The sequence below is a fragment of the Limanda limanda genome, chromosome 4 (assembly GCF_963576545.1).
Source record: "Limanda limanda chromosome 4, fLimLim1.1, whole genome shotgun sequence".
Taxonomy (NCBI): domain Eukaryota; kingdom Metazoa; phylum Chordata; class Actinopteri; order Pleuronectiformes; family Pleuronectidae; genus Limanda; species Limanda limanda.
Window position 1 is genome coordinate 1,130,200 of NC_083639.1, and position 21,320 is coordinate 1,151,519.

Consider the following 21,320-nt stretch of genomic DNA (forward strand, 5'->3'; position numbering starts at 1 on the left):
ACAGGGCCGAACGAGACCAGAGTGGAGAGACTCATCTGGACCGAACTGTGCCAGCGAGAGAGCAACGTGATCCCAGCCAGTCGGAGTCAGTTCAACACGACAGCAGGAAGTCAGACGCATTGTCTCTTTTCTCTTTTTTAAAAGTCTTGTAGAAGCAGGGGTGGGGCGTGCAGCTGTTGGGTGGTGGTGCTCAGGGAGGTCAAGGGGCAGGAGGTGGTCGGGGTTAGTTGATTATAGATAACCCTGATAAATCAAGTAAGGCTGTTGTCCTCGGAATAGTGTAGGAAAGTTGTCCTCCAATGTGTGTGTGTTTGTGTGTGTGTGTTGTGAGGGTTCAGTTCTCAGTTCGTTTGAGTTCAGACATCAGCGAAAGATTTCGTTGTGTTGTTGTTATCATAAGTATTGTACAAATGTGTAGAAAGAAAAAAGGGTTGTTTGCTGCATGTAGCTGCTTTTTTTTGTCTGTTTTTTGTCTTTCACTGATTATTTGTTCCGTCTTGCATTCCCATGCTAGCAAAGCAGCCTCCTCATGAGCGCCTCACAGTGGTTGATGCCTGGTTAGACAGGACAGGCTACAGATGGAGAAAGAAACAAATAATAATCATGTCTTGAGGCAAAACACCCAAATAAACAAGAAAAATTATCAACAAAAGTCAAAAAATTTAAAAGTTTTGCTGAAAACGTTTTGAGAATACTTTACATATTGGAAGTTTAAATCTTAAGTCTGCGAGTCAAACAATTCTTTGCTTTCTTGCTGAGAATTAGATGCAAACACTGATAACACTCTCACGTCCGTGACATAAATATTAAACTACAGCTAGCAGCTAAATTAGCTTCGTACAAAAACTGAACACAGGTGAGAACAACGCCTCTGAAAATCACGCTGTATCTCTATTGTATAAAATAAATCTTAATCGCCATTTTACAGAAGGTTGTGTCGACCCGACTCTTTAAACCTTTTTGTTCCTGGATCCGTCCACTTTCGTACCAAAATATAATGGGTTCATCCCTGACACATATCACATCATGATCATGGTCAGTTGTGCAGTTTTGCACATAAAGGAACAAACAGGGGTCAGGGGTGAAAACATAACCTCCTTGGTGGAGGTTAGAATAAAAATGCAAACTATCAGGGGCCTGCACGCAAAGTAGAAGGAACTACTTTGGCACAGAAATAAGTTATTTGTCATCTTTACACATTGAATTTGATATGGATTAAAGAAATGAGATGGACAGACGAGTGGACGGAGCCAGAGAAGCTGTTTCCTCACGTTTCCTTTACACTGAGCTGCAGCCTGTAGCTTTATATTTGCTGCACGGACTTGAGAGCACTATCGATATTCTCATTAACTCTCTGGAAGAAAGCAAACAAGCTTGAGCCATTGACAGACTTGCTCATTTGGTGTGCCATCAAACTTTTTACCTCAATATTAAAACTTAAGCTTGCTGGAAACTCTCAAACTTGCTAATGAGGAGTCTAGATGCAAAATAAGAATTTCAAGCTGTTGCGAATAAATACGAATACAAAAAAAGAAAAGAGGAAGAAATATAAAGATGCAACCTCTGGGAGGTATCTGGGGTTTGGAGGCAGATGCAAGCTGTCAGGAAGAGGAGGATGAGGAGGAAGAGGCAGTTTGGTTGAGAGAGCAGGGCCACTGTGAAATGAGATCCGTCCCAGATCCTCCAGTCCAGGGCTCAGCCATCGGCTGCAGCAGCAACAGGAGAGGGAGGCTGCCGGGGGGGTGGTCCGAAGGGGGGGAGGCACGGGAGAGTTTGGTGATGAAGGTCGCTGGGCAGGGCAAAGGGGGGGTGCAGGAGTAGGCAGCCCTCAGGGGTTGCTATACCATCACAGTGAGAAGGCACGGGGGGCTCGCATGTCCGTATGTGTGAGTGCGAGAGAGAGACAGAGAGAGAGAGAGAGAGAGAGAGAGAGAGAGAGAGAGAGAGAGAGAGAGAGAGAGAGAGAGAGAGAGAGAGAGAGAGAGAGAGAGAGAGAGAGAGAGAGAGATGCAAGGTAAGAGGAAAGTGTGTTGGGGGGGCAGAGGGGGCAGCTGCTGGGTCGGGGTTGGGGGGGGTGGGGGGGGTCCGGCCTCAGAATATGGTGGTCTCGTACTTGGTGCTGACGGGCCGCCTGTTGGAGTCGCGCTGGTCCAAGAGCCAGGTGGTGCTGCCCAGGGACTGCATGTCTGCGTCCATCTCCAGGGGGTCGATCTGCCGGGGGGGGAAGGGAGGGAGGAGGGACGAGAGGAGGGCGTGAGACGGGCGGAGCAGTGGCGGCCATTTTCGCCAAACACGAGTCCTCAGCTCTCTCTCTCTCTCTCTCTCTCTCTCTCTCTCTCTCTCTCTCTCTCTCTCTCTCTCTCACACACACACACACAACGTGCATGTGGATTCAGAGGCACGGGCCGGTGATCGTTGCTATCGATCACACACGAGGTCAAAGGTCGTCAATCCACAACATGGATGATGTCTGACAGGAAGTACACTCAGCGGGAAAAACCAAGGCTACGACTCTCGGGTTAAAATACTGCGTCTAACAGCAGCTCTACACCAGACACTTAGAATTACAATGTTAAAAACCTAGAATGTTATAGTTTACACCTTCAGCTCAACATGTCGGTAGATACAAAATTCAGCCAATGATCTGACAAAGTCCACCTCAACTTCTTCTTTTTTATCACCGCTATGGAATAAACCCGCTCACCGGCCAACAGTCCTCGTAACAACAAGGTTAAACACATCGAGAATAAAAAACAACCTTTTCTCCTTATTGTCCTGAACTACCTGCATCTGAAGGTGTGAAAATGAGATGATGAAGGTGAGAGATGGAGAAAGTAAAGGAATGAGGAGAACGTTCAGGGCTGAGGTTTTTAAGATCCACAAGACGAGAGGGGGGGTAACATAATAAAAGAGGGGAGGGTGGTGGGTGTGGGTGTGGAAGCAGATGTGTGATGATTCAAAAGGTTCAATAGAGGAAAGGAAAGAGAAGGACCTGGACTCCAGGGCTAACAGAGTGCAACGGGAGGAAGGAGGGGCGGTGGGTGGTACACGTGTGACAGTGACAGCAGCGGCATTCGAGCGGAGGGGCACCCTGGGAGGCAGGAGGACCAAGAAGACAAGAACAAAGACATGTTAAAGAAAACGACAGAGAGGAGAGAGGGACATTGTAAAGGCACCGGATGTTTTTAGTGACAGCGGTAGGAGACTTTTTTTGTTTCTTTCCACACAGGAAAATGATTCAACTTCACATGTTGTAATTAACCGTCACTGATTGTCCAATTATGGCTTAGCGGCCATGACTAGGCCCGGCAGGTGTGTGAAGCTTTGGTTTTCTCAACATGTAACGAGTGAGTAAGTGTGAGGAATGAATTATCTGCCCTTAGGTTAGCTGTGATCATTAGCATGTAGACTGTTTATAAAGATGGACGACATGGAAAGTGAAGGCAAATCATTTTCATACACCCCACCTCCTCCATGTTGGTGAATTGGACCAAATTAGGAAGTAAAAGTAGACGTTAATTTGGGGTTTAAACAGTTATTTGATGCTAGAAAAATCTTTTAAAATGTTTGTACAATGGGAGGAAGTGGAGATGTGTCCTACATTTTCATATACAGTCTATTCCCCTCAGCAGTGAGTCCATTATAAAGTTAAAAGTAGCATTTTCATGAACTTTCTGGAAACATGCAACAGAGCAGACTAATCTCAATCAAACCTACGACAACAGAGATTTATGAACATCACATTTGTTGAAGACATATTTAATTCAATCTCATCATCACAACCTTATCTCTTGTAACGTTATATCATACGTACATATAAACAAGTAGCAGGTAAACACGGCTATTTAAGAATCAATATCCTGCTTAAAAAAGATATAGTAGGTTTAATTAGTTTTGCAAGAACAAAGCTTTTTCTTTATTTCCATTCTGACTTTTTCCTCTCTGTCTTTGAGCGCAATAAACTATGTAATAAACTACGAATTTTACGGAACTTCTTATTGTCGTTTAAATCTTTTCATAAAGTTTTTTTTTTATTGTAAAGCTTCACGAAGGTTTGACGTAGGCTGTTTTATTTTCGTGTAGAATTCTCATTTTCTTCTCCTCTGTTTTATGAGCCGAACATATGTCTCTTGCTTAAAATGATAAATGATCCGCTGTCATTTCAGCAGACAAAACTGAGTTCTGGTCAAATTGTCGTTCCAAATATTGACCAGAAAAAAGACGGAATTCAAAGTTGAACAGGTGTAGTTACTGTAAGTGAGGCGGTTGGAGCTTCGCCAACTGTTTGTCTGCAACACTTTCTGTATAAACTAAGCAGATTTGGTTGCATTCGTAGAAGCATTTATAAACAGGGAAACCTAACAAGCAGCCGCACTCATTATGCAGCTCTGTGATTGCTCCATATATTATCCTGACAGGCAGGTAGTAAAACAAAGTGATTTGTGTCCCTGCAGCAGCACATGTGGTCCGGCAGCGTAGGAGCTCCCCGGCTGTGCAGCTACTCTCCTGTGACAGTGATCACCGGAGGCTCGTTATACGCAGCCTGAGAGGTCAATGCATCAGAGCGCGGCGCGGCGGTCTACGTGAGCATTTACGCAAAACACTCAATCAACGACGAGGAAGCAGCGGATGGGTCCGACCGGGGCGGCAGAGTCCCGGAGGAAATCACACACCCGCCTGCGAGCAACAAATAAAGCTATTCATTCATCAGGTTTCGCATATATGCACAATAAGGCAACCCCCCCCCCCCCCCCCCGATAGGAGTGAGTCACTGAGTTAGGGGTTGGGCGAGAGGAAATTGGAAGTGAAGTAATGACTCATCACTTTCTCCAACACACAGAGTGAAGGCTCCTCTGTGGGCGGCCGACTGGTTATTCACAGGAAGGAGTCGGTCACGAGTTCCGTGCACGTTTCGTGACTTACGGTCGCACACACTCACAGATACACACACTTTCCTCTTGCTCCGGTGTTTGTGAGGTGGTACTCACTGCTGATCTCCGCATGCTGCTCCAAGACTGGGACGCAGGACGGGTGGTTTTGGTCTCGATGACCTCCGGGACGTGAGACGAGGGGGGGACGTACTGTCTCGCCCTGGACTGGATGGCCATCTGGTAGGCCACCTCGAAGGCCTGTCCCAGCGTCAAGATGATCTCGTAGGTCTGCGTCTGTGTGAACAAACCAAAAATTAGTCTGTCTACTTCAGCTGCTGTGGACACAACGTCCTCACTGGAGTTGTCTTTAAGTTTTAATAGGTTTTTAAATTGAGTCACAGTGTATTTGCAAGTAATTTGATTGGATTCTTAAACAACCTCCATAGTAAACCTCTGCTAAATAATTAGTTTATGGAAAAGCAACAAGTGGCTTGAATCATCAAAATTTACCATATTTATAATTCTAACCACTTCTTATGCATTCAATATTTTATATATTTTATATTTCAATAACTAGAAATACCATAATTATTTTGGCTTCCTTATGTATCACAACAAAAAGTAATCATAGCACAGAAAAGCTTTGCTCCTCGAATCGTTGGGATAATTACAAAAAAATTCCACAGCTCATTTTCAGAGAAAAGCAAACCAGAGTTTGTTGTTGACTTGTGTTAAATCCAAAGAGCGACGCATTCAATTTATAATCTGGTCTTGTGAAAACTCAAATCAAACATTTTCCCTGCAGGTAAACGTGGCTCTGCAGTCGCCCGTCGGTCACAGATGATTTACTGTCATCAACCTTCACAGAAGCCGAGACACAAATTACAACATAATCGGTGGCTGTACGTGGAAATGCCGAGCGTAGCGGGAGTGGAACTTCAATTAAGCCATTTGACGAGCCAATCAAAGGAAGCCATGTCCCTCGGATGCAGCATGCAGTTCTGACCGCAGGATTCCTGACATCCCACAAAGAACACCTGGTTTTTAGACTCAATAATGAGTTTATAAAAAGCTTGTTTTCGGAAGGACTTTAAAGAACCAGAGGAGAGTTCGGAGAGTGTTAACATTCGCACAGGCTAACGTCAAATCTCGTCTTGTTAAAGGACATGACAGGAATAGGGAAGGGGAAAAAATCAAATACATCATAGACTGTTTATAAAGATGGACGACAGACAGCTGCCCAAAAGTGAAGCCAAGTTGTTTTGATCGCCCCCTGGAGGCTAACTGCAGTTAAGGTCATAAACTCTCCCTCCTCCATGTTAGTGGATGGGACATGGGACAAATTAAAATGTTTTTCTCCAACATGGTGTCTGTCACAGTAGGTTGTTCTTATCACACAGATGAACAAATCCAGATTACTACGATAAGATTTGTTTAAATTTGTTATTTGACGCTTTAAAAACGGGTGAAATGTCATGATTGACAGCTGAGACTGACGTTGATAGCGTAGTTCCATCCCCCTATTCGCTACTCTGGTTCAAAATAACATCATCGTGCATTATTGCATCGTTCATATTCTGGCTTCAGTTCTGGCTAGTTGGAGACGCAGCGTCCATCTTTACAAACAGTCTTTGCTTCAGACCGATGTTTCTAACGGTGTGGACGTGTTTTCCTCACCACTTCCACGGTGGTGAAGACATGACAGAAGTGGTGGCCACTCTTCAGATCCTTGGTGATGTAAGCAAAAGTGCAGAGGTCGTCTGGGTCCTGGGCGGCGCAGGAGATGTTCCTGATCTCGTGCTCTGCGACAATGGACTGATGGAGAGAAAGCATGGAAGTGGAGGAGAGTGACTGAAAAACCTGGGTTGTGTGAGTCGTACAGATCAATAAAGAGAGAGACACACACACACAAACTGTCCCTTTACCTTCGTGGCTGCATCGATGAACTTGACCCCCCTGTAGGTGATGGACAGGATGACAACTGGACCCTTTCTAGAGTCTTTTGATTTCTGTAACGGACACAATAAACAAAATAAAGCTGGACAGGTCCTCAAAAGTGAAGCCACATCATCCTTATACCCCCCCTTGTGGCTGCAGTACAGGTTATAAGCCTTGCCTCCTCCATGTTATTGGATGGGACATAGACAAAACTAGTCTTGGATCTTTGATGCTTTATAAAACTGAATATATACTATGACACTAAATGGTTCATGCACTTCAAATTGATTGTGACAAATAGTGAATAAACCTAAAATCATCACTGTAAACATTGACTGTTTTTTATTAACAATCATAGTCAACAACATGGTTTCAGTAGTTTTGAGGAGAAAAAGATTCTGTTATTTCCAGTGATATTCACCCTAATTTTGGCACAGGCGTCTTGTGTGGACTCGATCCCTCGTAGATCCCTGATGATCATTGATCCGAGGTACTAGGAGAAAGAATCGAAACCACACCAGTGTTGGGTCAAACTGCTTGATGGTAAAAAGTGTGTTAAATATTGATTCATTGTGAATAGTGAAATGTAAAGCGAGTTAAAACGCGACTCACGGTGGCCTCGTAGCCGCAGGACTCCAGGATGAGTTTCTCGGGCTGGTGATGCCAGGCCGACACCGTGGCGTAGGTCGCAGACTGGCTCGGCGGCCGGAGGTTTATACGAGAGTCTTTGTGCCGCTCGCTCTGTCTGTCCTGCAGAGAGGGAAAAAACAGATGTTGGTGATCGCAATGAAAAGAGAAAACTAAAACTAAACCTGTGACATGAAAAAAAATTAATCTGGACGACAGTGGAAAAAAAATCAAATGTCTTAGTGTCAGGACCATATATTTTATATATATATATATATATATATATATATATATAAGGATGGCAGCTCCCAAAAGTGAAGCCAAATAATTAGTATAGGTTATAAACACAGCCTCCTCCATGTTAGTAGATTTGATGTGGAATAAACTAAAAAGTACACAGGAATTTTTTATCAAAAATGGTTTCTAGCATTTTAGGTAATTCTTATCACACTGATGTTTCAGGTTTGTTACTTTACTAGTGAGCAAGTTTGGTTTTTATTAAAATTTTGATGCTATGAAGAAAGGCTGAAACATTATGATTGAAAGCTGAGACCGACTCGCGAATGGTCAAGACACAACGATTACAACTGGGCGGACTCTGGCGCCAAATTTTCTCAAAAGCCAAGATGGCAGCGGCCATTTTCAGGATATCTTGGCTTAATTTGGGTGACGTGGAAACGCGTCATCTATTTATACATGTACAGTTTATCGTCAGGACACAGATCCACATCTCAAGACTTTAAAGAAAGATTGTATTCTGCATTATATGAGAACTGAACAACAGATCAAAAATATGACCACACAACTCCATGTCCATATTTGTGTGTTTCCGTTCATTTGTCCCGACGTCTGACTGCCGCACATTAGCATGAGGCAAAGTGAAGTGCACCTGGTCAGCACTTTAATAAAAAATAATTTTCTATCTGCTTCTACAAACATAAATATTCATGCCCTGGGTTTGGCCTTGAGGTCAACGTACGCTGTGCTCAGCTCTTTCTTAAATCACTTGTCAGAGTAAAATATAACGATTGCAATAATCCACTAAGCTTTTGGAAAAAAAAGATAAGTATTGATTTTACATATATGGACCCTGGTGAGTGCAGTCATGAAACTTTTCCACTGCAGACGCTGCTCGCTGTTTTGTGTTCGGCCGAAGTGAAGCAGATACCGGGCGACTGTTTCTGCGGTTGACCTTTAGAAAACGGTAAATTCTGATCACTGAGTTCATTCTCCAAGGCTCAGCATCACAGACGAGCTGAGGGAATTCATGGAGGCTCATGAGAACTGAAATCACGTCAGGGAGAGAAGAATCGAGTGGATTATTTTTTATGTTTAGTTGTTTGTTTTCATTATATTAAACCATCTCTAAATTAAAGGCAGCTCTGGATTTCACTCTGCGATAAAAATCTCCTAAGAGAAGCCTCAGTGCTTCTGGTAGAAGTCATTTAATTGAAAAAGTAATAATACAATAATGTTGTGTTTTAAAATTAAATGTAATCCAAATTAATGATTTGATGCCTTTTTGAAATCAAAGACTAACAAGTCATAAATAAATGATCATGTTTTGAAGTCTTTTATCTTTTTTTCTATGTAATTCACCATATTTTGCAATATATCGTTTTTGAAGTAAGAAAAGGGAGAAATTAGCTAAACTTCTAAACATCTAAAACAGAGGTGATAGAATATATTTTTTTTTAACCAGGAGAGACACTGCGGAAGATCCTAATACAACGTTCCCCCTGTTAACAGAGGAGTGACTTAAGCTATACAACTTATTGTGGGAAATCAATTAAATTGATAAGATATCCGACAGGAAAGTGGCTCTTTGGTTACTGAAGTAAATTACATGTCAGACAAACCAAAGTAATTATTTTAAATATATTGTTTTAAAACTCACTCCTCATTGACTCCAACATTGACCACAATGGTCTAATAATTCATCCTCCAATATACAAGAGACAGAACAAACAATACAGCCAAATCCAGGACAGTAAACTAATTCTTATTGTCTCACTTTATATATTCTTAAATTACTCACCAGTAAGTTTCTCCAATTAAAATTTTCCTAATCGCATTCTAATGTTGTGGTTCTTTGGCTCTGACCGCTGAGATTCAACTCAACCAGGAAGTTTGTTTTGCAACCAGATCAGCTCAGTGTCTCACGTTCTCAGCGACCTCGTTGTTTTCCTTCTAGTCGCTCACTCAGAGGGAATGAGAACGAGTTTATTTTTGTGGATAAAGGTGAAATGAGGAACTCACTACCGAGCGCGGCCTCTCGCTGTACGACCTCAGAGACACACTACAGTCCTGGTCCGCTGCTCTCCGCCGGCGGTCCGAGTCGCTCAGCGGTAGGAGCATGTCCATGGAGCGACTGGTGTAGGGGTCCATCTGACCCAGGGGGGACGTGGTCTGGGACAGGAGGTCATGAAACTGCCACACAAACACACAAAAGACCACAAACACATCACAGTTAATGGGCTGATAGCGCTGTGTACGCAGGCCGGTTTCCCCCGATCTACATCCGAGCTTAATCCACCACCAAAGAGCCTCCTCCGTGGAGAGTCTCTTTTCTTTCTAGCCCAGTTTAATCTGCCTGGGAAATCAGCCCTGAGTATTTAACCGTTGTGAACATAATGATATTGAAGAATCTCGTTCCAAAATTAGGTTTCCTGCCGCAGAAAGGCGAGGATCCATTTTCTCACAAAATGATGTTGGCGCAGAGACACAGATCTCCACGTGACGCTGGTTTAACCTCCATCTTAAGCTCTGTTCTGATTGTTGTCCAATAAGAGAGGAAGCATCCATCTCTGTTCAAGTACTTTTTATCTTTTGAAAGCATTTTATGGTGTAAAACATCTTGCAGCAGCGTCACTGACTCTGAATATGGGTCACACTAAGGGCATCTGCACATCCACCCTTTTATCTAATTGGCCATCTTGAGCAGAACCAGTGTATTAAGTGAATAAGCGCTGACAGTATGTTTCTGCAGTGTAGTGGTGATAAAGTGGCTCTGACGCTGCTGCAGTCTGAATCCCACTCTGAGCTTCAGATAGAAACATGCTGCTGAGACTGTCACGTCTTCTTGTGCTTCACAGAGGGAGAAGATATCAAACCTGTGTCGTCTAATGAACACCGGGGTTCAAAGAGTAAAACCGTTTCACTGCAACACGCAACAAAATGTTATGATTATCCACCGAGGCCCTGAAGTGCAAGTCATCTCAAAACACATGGAGTAATAAGACAACTCAGCGACATCTGTTGTTATGATTTCTCACGTTTCACAGTCTTGTCAACAAACCAGTGTATGAAAAATATCGCTGAGAACCAACTGTGCATTTTATTTCTAATGACTCTATTCATCAATCATTGTTAATGTGACCTGGATTTCAAGCTGAAACGCATGATCATCGACATGATCGATAACCATGAGGGCACAGAGAGAAAGGGACAATGAGAGAAAGATAGAGAGAAGCATAGAAAAAAATAAATATAGATAGAAAGAAAGATAGAAAGAAATAGAGAAAAAGAGAGAGAAACAAACAAACAAACAAAGAGAGAAACAGAAAGAATGAAAGAGAAAGATAGAAAGAAACACAGAAAAAAATAAAGAGATAGATGAACAAACAAACAAGAGAGAAATAGAAAGATAGAAATGGGAGAGACACATAAAAAGAAAGATAGAAAGAAAGAAAAGAAACAACATATTGGTCTGAGTAATGTCAGAAAACTGAAGATTTTCAATTTATTTTTGTTCACGACAAAGAAAAGTGACAAAAAACGCTTACGTCTGATTTACTAGATGAACTAATGCATTATTTGACTAATCATTGCAGCTCTACTTTGGATGAACAATTAAAGATAACCTATTTATTCAAGGTCTGAGCGATTAGAGCTCCCAATACAGATGATGACAGGTCACCAGTCTCACCATGATGGGGGACAGGCGGCGGGACTTGCTGGGAGCCTCTTCGTAGGGTCTCTCTGCCAGGGAGGCGATGATCCTCTTCCTGTGGCCCAGGGCGCCGATTTTAATCACCTAGAAGCAAGCACGACTCCGTCAATATGTCACAAAGACGAATCTATCTCCTCTAAGCAAATACATTTTTATCCAAAAACAAAACACAGAGTAGACGTCTCCTCCCTGGCAGCCGTCCACCGGCCGAGCGACTCACTGTTGTCAATAATTCAGCCTCAATCTGTTTTTGCCATAAGCCTAAAGTGCAGCAGCGTCTTCTTCCAGGGACGCTGCATAACTCACACAGCGTTTCTCATCGACCAACACAGGAGGAAGTGCGGATTTATGAGTTGATAGCAGGTGAAAATGCAAATAAGAGAAGTGATTTGCTGAAAACCAACCTGCCACACACGGATCCCGGGGGTCTGTGTCTGAACCCTTTTTGTGAATGTCTTTTCAAAGTGGTGTGGCGAGGTGAGAAAAACACACACATCGCTTCATTTTATGCAGTGAGAGCTCATTATCTCAATACTGTACATTTGCATAGTTGGCTATTAACGTCCGTACTCATCCAGTCAAGGTGGATGTCGAGTGATTGATGTTACATTTGCAATTACGCTGCTTGGTACGAAATATTCTATAACCGGCTCATGTGGTTCTTTGTCTGAAGGCTTCGATTATTTATTCAGTGAGAGTCTCAGGCAGAGGAGGCAACTGGTTCCTGCTCTGGATTTTCCGTTTGGTGCCGTTTTCTTTTCCTTTTTCACTTATCCTCATGCACAGAATCCCAGTGAGACCAGTATGTGCTGGAGGTGCGCGGTATAAGATAATTTAAATAGTAATAAAGAGCCTTGGGATAGGACAGCAGTGTAAACCAGCTCGTACATCATCTTGTGCTGCATCGCAGTCCTCGGCCCTCAAACACTGCATCACACAGCACAGAGCGTCTGGCTGCCGCTCGCCTGCAGCTGCTGAGGCAACTGCAGCTAGTTTCAGTCTCTGCATCGATCAGGCCAGACACACCAGGGACTGACGGGGAAACATACTTAGAAACATGTTTATCCACATGCTAAGGTCACGTGTTTGCATCGTCTGGCTGCCTGTCGTCACTCCAACAAGTTGCTTCCTACTAGACAGGTGATCTCCACTGAAACTAACAGGGACATTCAAGAGGAGCTGACAAGTTCAGACTCCAGTGTGATGTTGAGTCAATAATTATCACAACATAAGTGTCATCGATGGCCATGTTACGATTGGAGTATTCGAGTCATGTTGAAGAAAAAGGAATTCGGAGATTTCGAGAATAAAGGGATAATTTTAGACGTGTCATGTTGATGTTGTGTCTTATGAATATGTTTGGCAGCCGTTGACTGTGAGGTTGTCTTTAGTCTGTGAACTATTCAAAGGGTTTTGAATAGTTCAATCCCTGAGGTGAATATAGTCAAATAAATCCATCCATCCATTTCCAACCTGCAAATGGCCTGAGGGTCACCGCGGCTCTGGAGCCGGTCCCAGCTGACATTGCGTGGCGGGTACAAGCTGGACAGGTCGCCAGCCAATCACAGGGCTGATGTACAGAGACAAAAAAACATCTGGGGGCAGGGTGCATGTCTCTGGACTGTTGGAGGAAGCCACGCAGATACAGGTGGGAACACACAACCTCCACACAGACAGACCCAAACTTCTCACTGTGAGTCGACTTGTGCAAACCACCGCTCCACCATGCCGCCCCAAATAAAGATTTCTATAAAGAAGCTCAGTAGCTGTCATAAATTTTAACTTGTGACTCATACAAACAAAACAGTGTCGACATACAGCAGCATCACGACAGGCTCACGACAAGTTCAACCAAAGTTTGAAAAGCAATCCGGCGCTTCACAAGAAATTAATGATTAGAGAAAATGTAGCCGAGGATAATATGATTTTTTTTCATCTTCTCCGTTCTGTGTCCTGTCAGATTTATCCTCCGCCGCTGTCGTCTAAACATAAACACAGACAAACTAACTCTGCTACACAAGTTCAACTGATGAATGATATTTAATAACTTCCACAGCTTTTCACTGTTATTTCCACAATGATTCAATCAAATTCCCTGTAATCACTCAGCACAATGCCTTTGACTTCACATGAGATCTGTTCTGTTTCCACTTAACACTGTGATTCTGCCACAGATCCACAAGGAAACCAGTTTGTCAGAGTGACTGAGACCATCACCCCTCGTGAGTCTTTGTCAAAACCTGACACACTGAACAATAATCGGCTCATCCATCATCTGTAAGAGCCCAGAATGAAAAGAATATGATCAGTGATTCGAGTCGTTGAATTCTTACATTGACGATCTCCAGCTCCCACAGGTTCTTCACACACTCCAGCGTGCGGTAGCCGCTTGACAGGAAGTTGGGAAGGTATTCATGCAGACCGAGGCCGTCCAGCCAGGAGGCCAGAGACGTGCTGCCATCACAGCCCAGAGCTTTCACCTGCAGAGTGGAGGAGGACACGTGTAACACAGTGAGGACTGTACCTTGTTGTAATATGAGAAAACAACTTAAAGTATCATTGGACAGTAAATGGTGGTTGTCCAGTTGTACGAACATGCAATTAACAATTTCTGGTATGGACACAGGAGTCCTTCCCTGGACCTCAGGATGCTCTGACACGTCTTTGAGGTTTCATGCATTGTTATAAACCTGAGAGAAATATTCATGATTCCCAGAGGTTAAATCCAACTGACTTCCTCGCGTGCCACCAGCAGTTTGACAGTTTTGTTTTTTCCGTTAAATATTTTGACAAGAAACTGGAAATTTACTCCAGATATTTAAATCACATAGAGGATAGAATCACTTTGGTGATCTCTGAACTGATATAATTTTTTTTTATATCAGGTATAAAGTCCAAACCCCCCTGCTGGGTGACCCGGTGCTCTCCATGAGGAATTTGTTCGCCCCCCTTCATACCTGTGTGTTTGACTGGCAACACCCAACTCTTTGTAGTTTGTAGACTATGGGTTGGAATAGTTGTTTGTCTCTATATGTCGGCCCTGGCAACGTGTATAGGTTTGAAACCGATAGAATTAGACTCCTTTCAACCCTCAATCGTTAATAGATGGATAGAAACTATAAAGCTTTTCCCTCATCCATCCATCTATCAATCCATCTATCCAGCCATCTATCCATCTATTCATTATCTATACCACTTATCTGGGAGCTGGAGTCAATCTCTGCTGACGTTGGGTGAGAGGCGAAGTGCACCCGACATAAGTCACTAGGTCTGACAGGGATTTATTTCACATTTCTGCATGGGGGAGATATGTGCTCTACTGAGTGTTATTCTAGTTGATTGATTTGTTTGCACCTAAATCCATAGTATCTGAGGTAAAAAATTAAGTTGTCTTGAAGGCTGCTATTTAATGAAGCAGAAATCGAGTGATCATTGTGTCAATGCACGATTCTGAAAAACGTATTCCCTTTTTGTATTTGTTTGCGTCTTTGCCGAGGTCACAAACCTTGGGCAGGTTGCGCGCCGCGTGGAGGATCTTCTTCCTGTGTCCTGGGTCGGTGATCCCGACGTCTCGGAGGTCCAGGTCCTCCATCACGTTACCTCCCTGCATGTGCACAAACACAAGAGACAATGTGCAAATAATCACATTCATACACAGGCCCACGCACAGCCACACAAAAACACATCATCCCATACAATCAAGCACCCGCACAGACACAAGGCACAATACGGACACACGGCAGCACAATACAAACTAGTACATCAGTTGTTTAGTGCACGATAAATCTCACTCACACACACAAACTGTAAATTTGCATATAAAAGACACAGCACTGACAAATGGCGATGAGCTCATAGGTCAATACAAGTGTCATGACATATTGTACGATGACAGCTAGGGTTCCAGGGAGAACACACACAAACACACACACACACACACACACACATCTCTGACACAAGCAGGAACAGCAGAGTGGGAGGACAATGAAGTCAAATGAATTGTGCATGCCAAGAGTAATCAATCTGATCTGGTGCGACTCAAAGAGAACAAAAGCCTTCGCGGCTGCAGCAGCTTTCTCACAGTTGCTTCGCTGCTGCGTCTCATCGAGGAGAAACTCCATCGTCCAACAAGGAATACAAATATTTCACTATAGTTCGGAACAATTCCTCAATTAGGGGAAACAGAAAGAACAATAATCGTGTTTCCTCTCCGTCTAAACTGGAGCAGATTCTCGTCTGTCTCGTGTTTTCTGTTCGTGTTCTCGTCTCCAGTCGCTTTGTCATCTTCAGTCAAGTTTACAGGCGCGAGTAAAAGACACAAGGAGAACCTTGAATATGTGGAGCTAAGCGTTTCTCCCCAGTGGAGTGCTGCAGATTCAATCTTCCTGGCCAAGAATGTTAAAATGTTCTGTAGTCTTTACTCAGTGTGCTCTCTCGCTGGATTGGCTTCAGAGCACAATGCAGCAGTGTTGGCGGCGCCTGTATCAGGACGCAGCGGAGAGATTACTCACTGATCACCAGAATAAAAAGGTCAAAATGAAGCCGGGAGGACGGAAATAGATTCCCCTCAATTCTATTAACACAGTTTGAAGTTCGACGACGCCTCGGGAGACTCCGCAAACTTATTATTTCATGCTGCATTGGAAACATGTGACGGGAATGTATGGTTGGGTTCCTTACATAGCTTATGAGCTTTGGTAGTTTGATCTAATCTGATAGGACTCGCAGACGCAGCCACGGTAGAAGTCCTTCATCTCACTAAATGCACTCAGTTAATTCAGCAGTGAATTGGAATTTCGTGCCCCAGAGAGGAGATGTTTGGAAAATTCTAATTTTGTCTCGGTTTCAGGAGTCGGCAGCTGCAACGGTAATCTGGCAAAGGAAACGTGCAACAATATGTACGTTCACTACCACATTATCACGTTTGAGTGGGCGGGGGGGGGGGGGGGGGCTGCGGAGTCTGATGCAAAATTAATGCAGCAGGGATGTAAATGCATGATGAAGCATTTCTAAAATGTTTTGCTAAGAGAGAAAAAACAAAGACACTGTCACTGTTTTGCATTTCACTTTTCACTTCACTTTTTATATCTTTTATATATTTTGATATAGATATGTTTATGTCTAAATAAATGTTACTTTGTATAAATATTAGAAAAAGTGAGTAAATAAGAAGTAAATAGTGAGATAATATATATTGTTTTTTATTATTGTTATCGTTTTTCTTATGTGTGGTGTATTTATTGTGTTTTTATGATTCTTTGTTCATTGTACGCACCAATAACCAGAGCAAATTCCAGGTAGGTGTAAACCTTCTGATTCTGATTCTGAAATAATTTTGAATCTTTGACTGTAAACGAAACGTGTAGGACGCGAAGGCCACGAGAACGAAAAGCCACGTCCGCCCCAATTCTGGCAGCAGGCAGAGACGCACAAAGTGATAATCATCGTGTAAAAATTATGAGAATGGGCACACAGCTGTTCATAATTTATGATCCCTCAAAAGCTGCATCTCAGAGCGATCACCGCATGCAGGAGAGCCGACTCGTGTGAGCGGCTGCTCTCTGCTCGGGCAGCCGGGCCAGAGGACTGTTTCCGGAGCTGCACTGTAGATCTTCAGCTGTGACAGCACCGGTTCAGTCCAGTTCGAGATCTCTGCCACTGCAGAATTACAAGGTGGATGGTTCTCATCCTCATCTGGACCAGGAGGTGAAGAATCTACCTGGTGTCTAAGACTCACGCTCACATCTTCTTCTACCTTTCCTTGTCTTCTTTTTATTACATAAAACTAAATTATGCCGCTGACTTGGATGCGAGCCACACTATAGCGCCCTCTACTGGATCAGCGGTCTATTCTCTGCAGCGAATCCCACAAATAAGTTCTTGTGCTGGAGTTGGGTCAGATTGATCACATCTGAAGTGAGCGTGACAGAATCGTAAAGGGCACAATATTAAACATTCACCATGTCGGGCCTGACTACTCTGACCTTTCCCTTTTGTTTTGCAACCTCCACAATCCTTGTAAATATCCAAGGGTAATTTGCCTTGTGAGCCTAACGATTTATCTCCTTTATCCATCAAGTCCGGCTGACACATTAGCCATGGCATGAAAACGAGCATCAGAATGCCAAATGACCCGCAGTCCCCATCACGCCGCTGCCCGCAAATCCTCTCCAACATACAGTGGAATCTCAGAGTGGAACTGTACTGACAGGAAGGATGATTTGTTTGCTCTTAGATAACTATTCGCTAGCGTCGGCCAATACAACTGCGTGTGTACACAAAATAAGATCATAAAAATGTGTCAGGCAGTAAAGACTTCAGCTGCATTTGGAGATGTTTAATAGTTCTGAATGTGATGAGCTCTGGATTTATTTTTATGTGACATATCAGAAGAAGATGTATGTTTTAGTAAATTTGGTTTCTCTTGTAATCTCAAAAGGAATGAACTAAATGTATTCACGTGATGCAGGAATAAAACATATATGTGTGTTTGTCTATTAGGTTTGTTGTCTTGAACTATGTTGTAAAACGATAAGAAGAACTGAGTAATTGAATCTATTGGATTTTTCTCATCAATTTAATTAGTAAGGTCTTTTTTCGAACACATTTAATTCACTTAAGGTTAATGAAACAATCTCATTTATTCGGATTATAAACAATTTCTCATTTTCGTTATCTTTGGCGCAGTATAATAAAAGAAAGGGTTAGGGTTGGATTTTTTATCCAGGTGAACTGGTGGTCAAAGCACAGACCATTAGCTATGAAAGGTAAAGGATGATGAGTTCAGTTTTAGCTTAGGTCCTTTGTTGAGTAACTTTCTTAACCTCCCTCTCTCCTTGTTTCCTTCACCTATGTAATGCCAACTCATAAATACAGGCATAATATATACTTTGCTTTATTGTGGAGAATTTCTTTTTAATTCCTTATATCTTTAATCAAGCTTCAAAGCATTTTACTGTTAATGTTAAAGCAAAAACATATGAACAAAGAACTTCACCATGAAATTTAGACCTCAGGAACTTTTCTGTTCTCTGGTGAAAACACTATTGTTGATATCTGTGTTTCTGTGCTGCAGCATTTTGTTACCTAATGCTAGATCTGCCTGGATCAGTCCAGTTCTAATCCACATCACAAACTGTTGCCTCTTTACTACGTCGACATACTCTGACTGTGTATTATACTTCTTTACGCGTCACCTTGTAACCAAATCCCAGTCTAAAGATGTTTACCTGTTCAGCCCAGTAGGAGTGATCACATGTTCGTGAGGCCGTCCATCATGTATTTATCTCATTCTTCAACCTACCACGCCTCAACTGAACCACTTAGTGAATCCAACCCACTTCCCTCGGAGCTCACTGCCCCCCCTCAGCTGAGCTCAGCTGTGACAAACCGATGTAACTTATCGCCCATAGTGCTAACGCAGCGCTGCGGCCTGACAAATGTCCGAGTGCGCCCTCTGGGCCCGAGTCATTTACAGTGTGCAGCACATGTTCTTTTCAGAGTAACATGTCTGCGGGATTGGAAACATAATGGTGTTTTCAACAATCACCAGCCAACGCAGTATTGGGTTTCCACGCAATGCTCTTGTCGGGAAACATGATAACGCTTTTAGTCGTTATCGCACTCAAGCTTTGAGCTGCAGTTTAAATGATGTTATCAATATGTAATCTGACCGGGGAGTTTAAAAAATGGAAAACATTCGTGAAAACTGTGTCAATGTCTTTCAGAGGCAGTCATCTTTACAGTCCACATAGGGGTTTGGATAATGCACTTACTTCTGACATAATAAATCTGTCGCCCAAAATAAACCTCTGCATGCCGACGTGTGGTTAGAATCCCAACACAATGATTACATGGGATTTATAAATATCGTGTTAAAAACATGCTGCTGCAACCGAATCACACGTTGTGCAGTTTGTGCAAGATTGTCTCAAAAGCAGCACAAGCAGAGCACAAAGCATGATGGGTAGCAGATTAAGGGAGATTTGGCGAGCCACCATGCAAAGTGTATTTAGAATAGACTTCAGTGTGTTGAGATAAGGGATTGTTTGTGTAGTGTGAGCCTTAAGATTAGGGTTAGGGTTAGGGTTAAGATTAGGGTTAGAGTTAGCTGAATGTGCCTAGCTCAAGTCAAGTATCTGTAAAGCAGAGGATCCAGAATAAGGGAGGCAGTAACTGGTTCAGTGGATGAGATGGCGTGATTGGGAATGCTGGGAAAAAAGTTAATGGGTTTCGTTTGTCATTTGTCTTGCCACTGATGACAGCCCATGTTCTTTAAAGCGATTCAGTGATGGGCCATAAATCTTAGCGGGGGGTCATGCATCGCACAGAGGTGAGGAGGAGTTATGGGGGGGGGGGGGGGTGAAGGGTTCAAGGCTGAGTGTGACACAGGGAGGAAATGAACAGGGCTATTGAGGCCTACTGTAGTATGCAGGACTAGTCAGGTAGGTTTCGATGATATTACTGGGGGAAATATATTAGCATGCTGATTATTATTCATCTGTTCATCTGTTCATCTAGTCTATTTCCATACATCCATATCCATCAATAAGAAAAGATTCCAATTGTTTGGCTAACTATTTATATCTCTGGCATTGCATTAGTGTTTTTTTACAAACTTTTTTCTCATCTTATTCTACAGAACAATGCCACGTGCACTATCTCGTGTGTGAAGACATTTCACCCCATCCAATGTAGAAGGAAAGGCTGTGTACATTTGCAAATACTGTGCAAAGACCTCTGTTAAGAATGACACAAAGATGCAGAAGCATATAGTCAAGTGCCCAAAGTTTCCTTAGGGCTCAAATCAGCCTATGACAAAACAAAATGTTTATATTTATGTCTGTATATGACAGTTAGTATAAATTACCCACAACATTTCCAGTTTATTCCCGTTAATTCTCGTTAATTCCCGTTAATTCCCGTATGTTCCCATGGAAAGTTTCCAATTTTGAATATTCCCGGAATTTTGCAACCCTAAGTGTGACACAGGGAGGAAGTGAGGGACAAGCAGAGCGGCGACATAAAAAAGACAAACGCAGCAACGTGGACAGGTGGCAGAGACGGAGTGAGATGGAGAGTGGACCCGACCCCCCCGGTGGATGAGGTGCCCCCCCGGTGGATGACGTGACTCACCATGAAACGCAGGTCGTCAAAGCCATTGACCAGGAACTTGCTCTCGTACTGCGGCAGGCCCACGTGCTCCAGCCACTCGCCCACCGGCTGGTCCAGGGCTCGGCCGCAGGCCCCATCTGCCGAGAGAGGGAAGCGCTTCAGCAGGGAGAAGCCGTTCAGCCGGTAGCAGCGGCACTCAGAGGACGACACATGGCACTGCCACATCATCCTCGGCCAGCAGAGGCAGAGCCGAGTGCAGCAGCACCGGGCCGGGTGGGGGGGAGACAGGGTCCGGGCCGGGGGTGAGGGGGCTCAGGCCCGGCTAAAACTCAAACTCAAACACGGGAGGAGGACGGTAGGTGCTGCCGGGGGCCCAGCTCAAGCCCTGCTGGATGGGGAGGGAGGGTGGGGGGGGTGGGGGGGGACTGACTAGGCTAACACACACGCTTGGCTGTTACTGTAGCTGTCAGGCGGGGGGGGGGGGGGGGGGGGGCGGTGCAGGGGAGGAAGCCCATCTGAAGCTCGGTGTACTCACTAACACATTCCTCTAGTGAGCAGATGAACTGAGAGAGTGAGAAGAACAAGTGTCTGGTGGCTAGTCCCCAAACATGACACTACTGAAAAAGTCAGGGGGGGGGGGCGGGGGGGAGGGGGGTACAAATATCAGGCTGAGGGGAATTGGAAATTATTTATCTACTACATCAGACATTTTTACACATCACACATTATTTACTCTGCTTAGAACTATCCTTCTCTAAAATCACCCCATCAAGGTGCAACACAGAAATATTTCCCCCAAAATGAATTTGTCAGGGTTT

General features: G+C 43.6%; 1 protein-coding gene across 1 annotated transcript; it reads right to left on the reverse strand.

Moving 5' to 3' along the window:
- Positions 1-2,091: 2,091 nt before the first annotated feature.
- Positions 2,092-20,730, reverse strand: anks1ab (ankyrin repeat and sterile alpha motif domain containing 1Ab). Its single transcript, XM_061070186.1, has 12 exons — positions 20,524-20,730; positions 14,894-14,992; positions 13,722-13,868; positions 11,365-11,472; positions 9,696-9,866; positions 8,549-8,555; positions 7,422-7,609; positions 7,231-7,302; positions 6,797-6,880; positions 6,549-6,686; positions 4,989-5,165; positions 2,092-2,211 (listed from the first exon to the last, which is right to left on the reverse strand). The coding sequence occupies exons 1-12, from the start codon at positions 20,728-20,730 to the stop codon at positions 2,092-2,094; spliced, it is 1,518 nt and encodes a 505-aa protein (XP_060926169.1).
- Between the last annotated feature and the right edge of the window lie 590 nt (positions 20,731-21,320).